General features: G+C 39.8%; 1 protein-coding gene across 1 annotated transcript; it reads right to left on the bottom strand.

Moving 5' to 3' along the window:
• Window positions 1-11,585: 11,585 nt before the first annotated feature.
• LOC127121260 (low affinity inorganic phosphate transporter 8) lies at window positions 11,586-13,266 on the bottom strand. Its single transcript, XM_051051815.1, has one exon. It carries the CDS (start codon window positions 13,260-13,262, stop codon window positions 11,586-11,588), a length of 1,677 nt encoding a protein of 558 aa, XP_050907772.1. The 5' UTR covers window positions 13,263-13,266.
• Between the last annotated feature and the right edge of the window lie 210 nt (window positions 13,267-13,476).

Raw genomic sequence — 13,476 nt, 5'->3', positions numbered from 1 at the left:
CATGAGATGTTGACATTCGCATTGCATGGGTATCGTACCTCGGTGCGTACGTCTACTGGGGCAACGCCTTTCTCACTTGTGTATGGGATGGAAGCCGTGCTACCGGTTGAGGTTTAAATTCCGTCTTTGAGAGTCCTGATGGACGTGAAGTTGCAAGAGGCTGAATGGGTAAGGACTCGGTACGAAGAGTTGAGCCTGATTGAGGAGAAGAGGCTGGCGGCCATCTGTCATGGGCAGTTGTACCAGCAGCGGATGAAGCGTGCTTTTGACCGAAAGGTGCGGCCTCGTGTGTATCATGTGGGAGATCTGGTGTTGAAAAGGATCCTTCCTCCTCAGAACGATCGTAGGGGCAAGTGGACACCCAATTATGAAGGTCCATTCGTGGTCAAGAAGGTTTTCTCTGGCGGAGCCTTGTTGTTGACGACCACGGATGGCGAGGATTTTCCATCCCCTGTGAATGCGGACGCATTTAAAAAATACTTCGTATAAAGAGACCCGCTGGACGAAAAGAATAAAATAGTCCAGGCAAAAATGGGCATCCCGGCGAGCCAGAAAAAAAATGAAAAAGGTTCGGGCAAAAATTAGGGATAAAGAGGAAAAAGTTGTACACCCGGCAAGTCGAAAACCCCACAAGGGCGGCTTGGGCAAAAAAGGGTATCCCGGTGGACTGAAAACCCGAAAGGGCGGTCCAGGCAAAAGAGGGATTGAAACGAACAGCTGCATCTGGCATGATCGTTTATGCTTTGGTTAAGACACGTGGATAATCCCCGGTAGGGATCGGTCAGAAGCGTCTTGTTCAGAAGGCAGAAAGCACGGAGAGTCTGAGGACATATGGGGTGTAACCGAGTTGGAACTCGATGAGATCACGGTTCCGCATTGCCATTAGGATAGATTTTCCTTTTGTGCGCAATTACCTCTTTTCAGGGATTGCTTCCTGTGTATTGCTCAGTTTTGAGCCACCTTTTTCAATCAATAAAATGCATATTCAGTCAAATAATTTTGTTTTTGTTTTCATTACCGCTTTGATTGCAAAAACATCCGTTTATTTCGATAAAGAATCTTTGCATTTTGAGACATGGAGGTCCCTTCCAATGCATGTTTATAGGTTTGAAAACCTGAAATCTTATTCGGAAGGTTGAGTGACCTAGGTGTTGAAATTTTGGCACGCTTGGGGCACGTTTTTATCTAACGATCTCTTTTGCAGGAGCTGTTGGTTGTCTTCACTCCCTTGCAGGTTGTGATAGGAAGCTTTTTGACAAAAGATCCCCGTGGAGTCCAATCAGGGACGAGGAATGGAGGAACGGTGAAAAGACGACGGAAGAACGTACGACGATCCTTGAGGATTAATCAAGAAGACTCTTCAAAGTTTGAAGAATTGGAAAGTTGATACCAATTTGAGGGGTTCAATCTCGGTAAAGTACGGAGAAGTCAAGAATACAAGGTGATGAATCAGAAAAGTCCAGACGAGTCTGGGAGCTCTCAAAAGTGGAAAGCTGACACTGTGGTTAAATAGTGAATGCCAGTGTTCGACGAGTCGACAGGTGTTCCGTATCAGATATGCCGTATCTCCCCAGCAGATTCGAGATCGGTGTTTCTTCGATAACCAGGCCTGAGGTTGTTTCCCTAGCAGGGTGGAGGTTGTTATTTCCCCAGCAAGTCGAAGATTGCTTTTTTCCCCACAGAGTGCGTTGGTAGCTGTTTCCCAGCGAAGTCCCCAAGCGGATCGGGTTCAGTGGAGTTAATCCCTGTTGAGGGTTGTCCTTTCCCCAGCGGCAGTGTTATTCCCCAGCAGGGTGGAGATTGGAGCGATAGCGAGTTCCTCAGCAGAGTGCCTCGAGTTTCCCAGTAGAGTCCCTTGAGGGGGATACTTTTTTTTAGGCATTCATCATTTAGATAAGCATAGCATATTGCATAGCTAATTGCGTAGCATTTCCAGGGTTATGGAGCATTACGCTGTAAAAAAAATCGTGCATCAGCATTGCAAGCATAAACTAGTCTCAAGCCATGGTTACCGTTTGAGGATTGGTTTCGCTGGATGATGAAGATGTCACTCCGAGGAGCTTAGCATCGTGACGTTGGGTCAAACGGTATTCCCCAGTAGTGCGATACTGGAGGAGATTTATGTCGTGCGAGATAGAAGTTAGAAGATGTTACTCTAAGGAGTTTAGCATCATGACGTTAGAGCAACAATGTTCCCCAGTAGTGCGATATTGGAGGAAAATTTTCCGTCGGGCGGAGATGGAAATAAAATCAAAGAACGTTACGCGATCAGCGTGAAAATCGAAGAATGGAGAAAAGGAAGTGTTGCGGCATTTTTTGGAGAACGGGGTTCAAATGGAGATTGGAGTTGAAGATTATATCCAGGATGAGGTCCTCAGGATTGTCTTCTGATCATGTGTCACCTTAGACTTTGGCAAGGCCAACAGAAGTCGTTATGGGTATCTTCGGAGGAAGAAATGCACATGATTACCTTCCGGTTGTGAAGGTGTACCCTCTGATATGTCGCCATCAGAGTGGTGTTTTGGTGTTATTTCCGACGTTGCCAGCGGAATTATCACAAGAAAATGGAGAACGGGGTCCAAATGGAGAAAAGAAAGTGTTGGGCATTTTCTGGAGAGCGGGGTTCAAATGGAGAAAAGGAGACACGGGGTGTTTTCTGGAGAGCGAGGTTCACAACGGCGATCACGAGCTATCGTCAGGCGGCTGGGGTTCAAATGGAGAATGGGGTTCATTGTTTGGCAAACAAGAGTAATATGAAGGTGTCGGGGTTCAAATGCGGTGACCCGGGATCATCCGCGCGAAAGAAAATCTTTGTTCGGGGTTGAAGAAAAAGCAAAAAAAAAATCAAATATGTTTCGGGGTTCAAGAAAAGAAAAAGAAAATATAATAATCCCCAGTGGAGCGCAAATTGTTCGTCTGTTCTTGGTATTCAATCACTCTTCACCCTGATCACCTGAAGGTTGAGGCTGTTCAAATCGACAAGTTCATAGTGGATTGAATAGGGGCAGCTGTAACACCTCAACATTTGCCCTCCTCTTCTTGGGACTAGCTTAGCATATTGCATTTCATATTTAGGGCATTAGTCATTGAATATTGCATATCATGTGAAAATAACAAGCAAGTTGTCCTCCTAAGTCTTTCTCAGAAGATAGAGAGTTTAAGAGGTTCAAGCCTGAAGGTCTTGATGAATGCCTGATCAAGCATCTGAGGGTTTGTGCTTCAATTAGGGTTTTCTTGGTTCTTCAAGGAGGTTGAGAATTATCTTGATTGCAAGGGTACATCATCATCATCATGGTTATGTCATCCTCAAGGGGTTCATTTTTCATGCTCAGATTCCTCTGGATTAGGGTTTTGACCTCTGGTCAACCCTAAGCAGTGCCATTCTTTCAACCAGGGATTTTCAAGGAGATGAGGTATTCTATTGAGATGGAGGTCATATGATCATTCTATTGAGCTTATATGAGCCAAGGTTCATTTTGAAGCAAACTGGCCAAGTGTTAGAGGCTCAAAGTCATCAGTGCATGGCCAAGTCATCTAGGGCCCATAAAAGTCAACTGAAAGTCAACTGAGGGCTAGGAGGTGGAGAAATGGTTGGAGACACTTCATTCATGTCCCCAAAGAGGCTTATTCATCATGTCAAATACATATCTTGAAGAATTTGAGGTCAGATCAAAAGTTTCCAAAAATGGAAAGTGACCTGTAATTGAAAGTTTCCAAAAATGGAAAGATTTTGGTCCAAATTCAACTTGATTTTACATCATCAAAGAAGCTTCAAATGAAATTTTGTCCAACATGAAAGTTGAATATCTTTCTCTCCTCTTTCCAAAAATTCCTATTTCATGAATTTCTGATGAATGGTTCAGGAGTTATGATCAAAGGATGACAAAGTGTGCATGAAACTTCAAGGTGGCATAACTTTTGGCTCAAAACTCCAAATTGAGCCACTCTTTTGGCAATTTGCTTCTCATGACCTATAGTTTCAAAATCCATCATGGCCTTGCATAAAAGAACATTATATGATCATGTGTTAATTCAAGTGCATTTTGGAGGGAAATTGGGGAATTCAAATTCTATTGATCATACATGAAAAATACCACTTCCATTGGGTTTATTAGATGATTTTAAGTGGAATTGGATGATTGCATGCTACTGTTCACGTCCAAATTAGGCCATGCACCCTCACTTTTCCAAATTTGCAAAACATCTCTCATTTCCTTAATCTCATTTAACCAAGCCTAATTACCATTAGCAAAGTGATTAACATGTGGTATAAAAGCCTAATTGTAACAGAATTGCTCATAATCACAAGTTCTAGATCTAGAAAATTTTTTCCCTTCAAAATTTTCTCTCATCTCAAATTTGAATTTTCTCCACACAACACCTTGATTTTACTGCATAATCATGTTCGGCAAGTGTTATTGATGAAGGATCAAGCTCTGGATTGAAACTTTTGGTGAAGATTTGTGCACCTTCAACACATGAACACATCAATGGCAAGTGCAAATTAAGCAAGATCTAGGTCGTGGCAAGCATCCACTTCTACATCAAGCTTCATAACAAGAGTGGATAAGGAGATTTGGAGGCTTAGGAAGCTTGAACACACTGTTTTCATCCACTACTCTTCAAGAGATTGGAAATTCGAATCTCATAAATCTTGATTTTATGTACATAAACTTGTAGAGCCTTCATCACTGGTTATTCTGATATAAATTTCATGAAATTTGGATGAAAAATGAAGAAGTTATGTTGAATTAAAGTTTAGATCTAGAAACTTATTTCCTTTGATCCAGAAAATAGATGATGAATTAGGCTTAGCTTTTATGATATTTGGAATATACTCATCAAGACTTTTCCAACGATATAAATTTTATAAAATTCTGCACACACAAAAAAGATGAACAGTAGCACCACCGTCTTCACGAAGAAGACGGTGGAAACCACCGCATGAACCACCGCTGTGAATAGTAGCGCCGCCACCTGCAACTTGTGCTAGGGCAAGCCCAAAACGGCGTCGTTTTTGTCCTAGCGCGCAACCTCACTTCGATCCTCCGCTCCAGCACTTATTTCGAATTAACCAAATTCATTTCTATTTCCCTCCATTTCATCATGTGATTTCTTCATTAATTCATATTTTTTTTATCCAACTTCCAAAATTCATAACAAATTGAAAATTAATCCAAATTGAATGAAATTTTTTCTCACATGTTCATTTAAGTGTCTAGTATTTTATGATGTGACTTTCCTGATTTTATCATTTCTGGATTTTTAATGGTGAATTGTTATTTGAACATGTATGCAAATGTGACATGCTTCATTCATTCTATTGTGAAATGCTCATACATTGGCCAATTAATGTGAAATTTGGTATGCTGATTCCCAACATGTTGCATGATTTTTGAGGCTTGGTTGTGCATTTTATCATTTTTCATTTCTGTTTTGGACACATGAATGCATGGTGTGACAATGTGTGTCACACAATTTGATGTTGATCTTGTTCATTTTTATTTCTAGGTCAATTGAGCTCTGTTGATTCTAATTTTTGGCATGATGATTCTGTTTGACATTTTGTATGCACATAATTGTTTTCATGATTGTTTGATTCACTTCTGTTTTAATATGGAATTTTGATTCTTGATGTCCAATTGTGTGCTTTGAAATTGCCTTTGCCTTCTCTTGCTCATGTAATGACTTTGCTTAATGCTTTTGACTTGGTCCTTTTTAGGACATGTTCTTACTTAAATAAAGATGCTTCATGTTGAATATTGGTTGTTGTTTTGGTTTTTTTCTTTGCCTTTGACCCTAGCCTTGGTGCTAGTGGGTTTGTACTCATCTTTTGAGTTTTGCATTTCAGGTTCAAGCTCCTAGTCCTAATGATTGATGTTGATCTCATGACTTGAGATGCAAATTCTTTGTATACTAACCTTGGTTGTATTGTAGGTTCCTTGGTGATGAACTCACTTGAGTTGCATAGGACTTGTATTGTGTATATATTGAGGAACCACTGTTGTGTCTGTTTGGTTTGTCTGAATGTGAATATTGACTTGTTTGATTTTCTTACAGGTACTTTAGTAGCTTTAGCTCATTGCTTGAATTTGCTTTGCTTGTGGTTGGTATACCACTAGGTAATCATCCTCTAACTCCATGTAGTCTGGAAGCCCTGTCGCTTTTTTGGCAGGCGTTTGGCTGAAGTCCTCCTTAAGAGGCAATGTCTGTGTTTGTTTATGTTTGTGCCATGTACTTCAAGTCCTCCTAAGTGAAGAGGCAATTGGAAGATAGAAGGGGCTAGTAGCCAGTCCCCTGCTAATCGTTTGAGTCGTCCATTATGCTCGCACTACGTGCTAATGCTCTTGGACACGTCCCCCAGATCTTGTACAGTGTCAGTCATGTGGAGTAGAGTCCCCCTTTCTGGACTCCCACACCTTCATTGATTCAAGCTCACCCAGGCCATGGTTAAGAGCTATGAGGTCTAACCCTCAGTACCTTTCATCTGCTCATCCTGACGGTCAATGTCAGTGATTAAGAGCCTCAGTACCCATACGTTTGGCTTGTTTGTCGAGGTTGATATGACCCCTTGACTAAAGCCCGGCTTGTTTGTCGAGGTTGATATGACCCCTTGACTAAAGCCCAACCGTGTCTGAGCCTCTTGTTTGCATATAGAGCGTGATGATTGCTTGTGTGATTGCTTCTGGTGTTTACCTGCTTTCCACTTCTCACCTCCTTTTCTGTAGGAGTCATACGTTTAACTTTCGAGGAAGTTGAACGTATGTAGAGTTAGGACTTGAGTTGACTCGCTTCCTGTGCGAGTCAAACTCTTGATTAGATACTTCAACCTAGGGCTATTGTGGATTGTATGACAACTATTAGGCTCGAGTCAGTCTCCCTTTTAGTTTGTTATTCCCCGGTCTCTGGTTAGGAGAGAGTTTCTCCCCTGTATAGGGGAACTACGTCGCCCTGATCCTCATACCAGATGAGGTACGTAGGCAGGAGATCGTGCGAGATCTCTCCGGGCACCCTTTTGCTTTTTCAACCTTTTGTGTGTGTTTGCTTGACAGCTATTAGGTCCGAGTTCCTGACTCCCTTTTAGTCTGTTTGTTCAACCTTTCTGTTTCTTTTGACGACTCAGCGTCTCTGTTTGTTTGTGCGACAACTAGTAGGCTCGAGTACCAGACTCCCTATTAGCTTGTCAACCTGTTAACTTGTTTCCTTGTTTGTGTGGGTGTTTGGAGTCTGATGTAAGCCCAGCGATTGGCATTCGGTTTCCCGTTTGTTGTCGTTTGTGGAGTCAGATGTAAGACCATTGATTGGCTATCTGTTTCCTGTTTCTTTTGTGGAGTTGGATGTAAGCCCAGCGATTGGCTTTCTGTTTCCTATTTGTGTTTGGGTGTTTCTTCTGACGTCTCAGCGTCCAGTTTTGGTGTTTTGTTTCGGCATGCGTTAGCCGAACTACGGCAGCTCTGATTCTCATTCCATATGAGATACGTAGGCATAGGATGCGATATCCTAGCGATCCTGTTTCCCGTTTTCCCCGAACTACGTCGACTCTGATGTTTGTTTCTGACAAACTACGTAGGCCCAGGATGCGATATCCTGCCGAGTCCGCTTCCGTCTTCTTCCGCCTGTTTATTCCAGTGTGTGTGCATTCTTTGAGCAATTTTTATCAGCAACCTTATTCTATTCCTTCTGAGCGTGGATCCCGTCGAGTACGACGGACGTGAGGGGTGCTAATACCTTCCCCTTGCGTAACCGACTCCCGATCCTTGCAATCTCCAGTCGTAAGACCGTTCCTTTCCAGTTTTACTTCGAGCGTTTCCTTTCCCTCCTTTGGGATAAATAACGCACGGTGGCGGCTCTGTTTGTTTGTTTTTCCCGCCGGTTGTTTTTCGCGTATGCGACAATGTGAACATCATTATATTTGTTATTGCATTATGAAGTTTGTAGTTTTGAGATTTTATACCTTAAATTACAATTATAAATTTTTTGATTGATTCCGCTGCAATGATACCCTAAGTGAAGGTGATCAGGAGATGACAGGTGTTGTATGATAAGGTTTGTAACCCGTGTTACGGAATAGGATTGGTTTTGATGTGTGTGACACCCTTGTAGTTGTATTTTTAATTAAATTATACGTTGAAATTACGTGTGGGGTTTAGGGTGTTACACATGTGGATTTAATCTGTCAGGAAAGTCCTCTAGTTATAAGGAAAAAGAATGCTCTCATTGTGGTAGGATAGGCCAGACTATCAATGTTTGCTATAGGAAACATAGTTTCCCCCCAAACTATGGCAAAACTTACTCTGCTAACAATACCTCTGCTGAATAAATAAATGAAAAAGAGGATGTTGATGACTGCAAAAGCTCCAAAGAAAATGATTCTTTTGGCTTCACAAGGGAACAATATGAACAATTGGTAGGCATACTGCAAAATTCTAGCATGGTGAATATTATCAATCATACTAGTAATCATCTCACATCAGGTATCACTCACATGTCCTTTTCTATGAATCACTCATCCTTAGGCTCTTGGATAGTAGATTCAGGTGCTACTAACCATATTTTCTCTTCCTCAAGTCATTTTATCCAATATCATAACATAGTTCCCATCCATATCAAAATGTTGAATGGTCATGTCTCTTTAGCTAAAAATTGTTGGAACTGTCAAATTTTCATCTGGTTTGATCACATCAGATGTTCTATTTGTACCTTACTTTTAATTGAACTTGTTATTTGCACAAAAACTTTGTCTTCATAACAATTGTAATGTGATTTTTAAGCATGATAAATGTTTGATACATGAAAAGAAGACCATAATGACGATTGGTTTGGCTGAGTTAATTGAAGGAGTGTACTACCTTACCATACAAGAAACATCAACTGTCACAACCACATCTCAAACCATTACTCCCAAAAAAGTTATATGGCATTTTAGATTGGGACACTTATCCAATTCTAGACTTTAATATTTACATCATAACTTTCCCTTTGTAAATATAGATCCTAATGTTGTTTGTGACATTTGTCATTATGCTAGACACAGAAAATTGAAATTTCCCATTAGTACACACAAAGACTCAAAATGTTATGAAATTTTTCATTTTGACATTTGGGGACCACTTTCTATTGCTTATATTCATAGACATAAGTATTTTCTGACTGTACTAGATTATTATAGCCGATTTACTTGAGTCATTTTGTGCAAATATAAAATTTAAATATTTGATCTTGTTCAAAAGTTCCTTATTATGAATGAAAACCAATACCACAACCATGTTAAAATTATAAGGAGTAACAATGCCCCTGAATTTTTAATACCAAACTAGTTGTGTTGAGACACATCAACAAAATGGTCGTGTGGAAAGAAAGCATCAACATATTCTTAATGTTGGGGGAGCCATTTTATTTCAGTCAAAATTTCCCAAACAGTTTTTCTCCTGTGCTATCCTCCAAGCCATATATATCATAAACATAATTCCTAGTCCTACACTTCAAAATATGTCTCCATATTTTCATAGATTTGATACACACATTGACTTAAATGATATCAAAGTTTTTGGTTGTCTTTGATATGCATCAACCATTCAAAACCATAGGACAAAACTTGACCTAAGAGCAAGAAAAGTTGTTTACTTAGGACACAAGCAAGGTGTTAATGGAGCAGTTTTATTTGACTTGACCACCAAATCCATTTTTATTTCTAGACATGTTACCTATCATGAACATATTCTACCTTATACAATATTTGACCACCAAATCCATTTTTATTTCTAGACATGTTACCTATCATGAACATGTTCTACCTTATACAATATAAATCCACCCTTCACTTGGCCATATCATTCATCTCATCATATTACCTCAAAACCTAATGAAATATACCAACTATGAATCTGATCACAATACTACATCACCTAACATTGATACTAAACCTTCACCTATCATCATACAAAATGATGAACCTGATGAAATTATAACAGATAATTCAGACAGACCTGACCAAGTTCTGACACAATAAAGTTCTGAACAAGGACTTAGAAAATCTGCCAGAATCAAACACACATCTAGCCATCTCAATGATTACATATTCAATCTTTCATTAACTTCAGTTGGATCAAAATCTTCAGCCATCGTCTATCCTATTTCACATTATCATTCTTATGTTAACATCTCACATGCAAATCAAAAATGTGTCTTGTCTTTAACTGCTGAAAATGAACCAGCCACATCTAACCAAGCTAAAACTCAAGAATGTTGGGTGCAAGCCATGAACTCTGAACTTTTGGCCTTGCAATAGAATAAAACTTGGGTTTTTATTAATCTTCCTCAATGAGTGAAACCTAGGACGAGTCCCTCAGTTAGAGGCGAGTATCTCAGTTAGGATTAAGTATCTCACGTGAGTTTTCTCTCCATAGTTCTTTTCCTCGGCTAAAGATGCAAGCTACACAGAAAAACACCTAGAAATGGGTTACCACTTCTTAGGAGTCCCCTAAACCTATGCCCATATGCCTCTATAAATACCCCATCCTTACTATCCTGAAAGATAACTCAGAACACACATGAAACACTTTGAGAATACAAAGCTTCTTATCTCACGTGAGTTTGCTCTCTCCATAGCCAAAAACACCACTGAGTAGGATTTCTCACCACCGTGAGCAGCCTGAATCACCGAAAAATACTAAGGTCTCTCGCCACCGCCACCAACATAAGGGTGCCACGCATTCTGTCATTTTTGACAAGTACGACTATGATGACACTCCACTTGAGATGATATTTACCATGATTTGTTTTTCTAAGTGTATGTTAGGTTTAACATTTTGAGGACCCATAATTGATTTTGTTCGTGTATAATTGATTTTAACATGTTTGACTACTCTAAACTACTCTAAAGTATAATTGACTATTCTTTTTAAAATTGATTCTATTTGACGATTTGTAGTTTTTGAGTCTAATTATGATTTTTATACTGAAATTTACTATTTAACTCTTTTTTACAACAATTTATTTTAACATAAATCATTGTACCTTCAACTCACTTTTAAGTCGAATCAAATTTTATAAAATCAATTCACTCAAAATCAATTTTATTCACAGGTGAACTAAACACACGCTAAGTGTTTTTCTTTATTCACTCAAAATCAATTTTATTCACTTGTTACTGCCTCATGGTTATTGAAAGAGGTTCTAAATTATTGCCTCATAGTATTTGTTGCTGACATGGCTGGCCTTTGTATATTTTGTTCATTGTGTTAGAGAAGGAAGGGACTAAAATAAAATTTAGAAGTAATCATTCTTTTTTGGTCTCGTGTTAGAGAATCTACAGATACAAATAAAAGTAACAAATTTATTATCTTCAATAATACACATACAACAGAAGCACTTAAAGTATAGGTTACAACAACTTGCACTCTTATTTTTAGTTCTTCATCTGCTACTATGGACTAATGAAGAAGAACAAAGAAAAACACACTTAACCAAGAAGCACTTATTCTTGTAGTTACATATAGTTATGATACAAGTCACTGATACCAACATTATTCATATTGGTCCTCATATTGATGCTTCTTGAGTATTATAATCTCATGACCTAGGAACTAAACTATTGAAGTTCCTGGAGATTTATCAACACTGGGGTTTCTTATTCCCTCTTTTGCATCATTTATTGCCTCATCTGCAGTATTATTTTCCTCGAATTCTTTCTCCTCTCCCGATATTTCTTCGAGTGACCGACCTTGCGTTTCAGGCACCAAGAATGTGCAAAGGAATCCAAGCAAGTTGACAAACGAAAGCGCCATAATTGCCTGCTTGATTCCTTTGGTTTTATCATGTGCATTATCTATATGGCTTTGCACCACAAAAGCACCGATGATAGCTCCCGATTTTCCAGCTGCAGCCGATATCCCGTGACACGTCGAACGGAGCCTCGCAGGGAAGAGCTCCGCCGGCACTATAAATGTAGTACTATTAGGTCCAAAGTTAGCAAAGAAAAGTGTAAGTCCAAAAAGTATAGCAAACATGATTAGGTTTCCGTTGCAAAAATCATATTTTGAATCTTTCTTGCATTTAGATTCTTCTCCCCTATATGATCTGTAATTGTGCCCTAGAAACCACATAGAAACAAACATCACAAGAAATCCAACAAGCTGGATTCTGTACCGTCCGATCTTGTCGATCAGAAGAACCGTGCACCAGTATCCAGGTACCGTGGCGAGCAAGGCAACCACGAACATGGCTCGAGAGAGCTGAAACACTTCCTCAATAGCATTCATTTTGGAGGCCTTGTATACAAGTCCACTAGCTGGATAAATATCTTTTTGTGTTAGTTGAAGACTATAGAAAGCAATATCCAATAAAAACCATGTGCTAGTTGTTCCTAAAAGGTGAAGGCCATGCCTATTAAGAAACTCTGAAGAGAAGAGTCCATACGAGCGCGAACCGCGTGGTGCGATAGCGATTCTGGTATTCGATTCTTCTAAAAGTATTTTCTTATCAAGAACTTTGGCCATATCTTCGGCAGCTTTTTTGTGATCTCCTTCTACCAAAGCAGTGTATCTTGCAGTTTCCGGCATTTTCATTCTCCAATAATAAGTTAATCCAGCAGGAACAGCACCAAACATTAGCACAATTCTCCATACAAAATCTCCTTCTGGTTGAGTAGATAGAACAGGATCAGTTTCAAAATCAGGAGCTGGAAAAGCCGATAAGAATAGCTTCGAGACGAACATGGCTACGCCTCCAGCGACCAGTATTCCAACACCTTGCATAGCGAAAACAGCAGCAATGAAACTTCCTCTTGTTTTCTGATTAGCATATTCAGACATGATCACAGCTGAGAGAGGATAGTCTCCACCGATGCCGAACCCTAGCCAGAATCTAAAGAAACAAAGACTAGTGACCACAGTTTTCGACGTGGAACCAAATGATAGACCTGAAGCTAAAGCAAAACCAACCATTGTGGTTAGTGTTATGCCGTAAACTTTTTTTCTACCAAGTTTGTCTCCAAGCCAGCCAAAGAAGAGTTGTCCTGCGAGGGTACCGCACAACGCGACACCGGTTATTGCGTTGTTTACGTTTGTTGGAAGTTTTCCAGGACCCTGACCAGTCGGATCAGAGTAGTATAATCGACCGATAAGCTTTGTAACGGCCGTGATGCAAAAGAGGTCGTACGCATCGGTGAAAAACCCCATTCCTGCTATCACTATTGCCATATAATGGTAGCTTTGTGTCTTGGCATTGTCAAGAGATGAAAGGACACCTTGGTTGGTGGCCATGGCATTGAACAATGGATTGTTTGTGAACAGGAGAGGAAAGAAGGAACAAGAGCTAGTTTATAAAGACTTAATATGTGAACATGTTTTCTTGTCTTTTTGGATTTTGACAAACGATATTGCTTTCTAAAAGCTGTTAAAACATCATAGTGAATAACGAGCTACTTAACTATATCAGAAATTCAGCTACAGCAAGGAAAACATGCATTGATATTTG

This window comes from Lathyrus oleraceus, chromosome 2 (genome assembly GCF_024323335.1).
Source record: "Lathyrus oleraceus cultivar Zhongwan6 chromosome 2, CAAS_Psat_ZW6_1.0, whole genome shotgun sequence".
Classification (NCBI taxonomy): Eukaryota; Viridiplantae; Streptophyta; class Magnoliopsida; order Fabales; family Fabaceae; genus Lathyrus; species Lathyrus oleraceus.
Note: the sequence above shows the minus strand (reverse complement) of the source record. Positions and strands in the feature narration are given on the sequence as shown.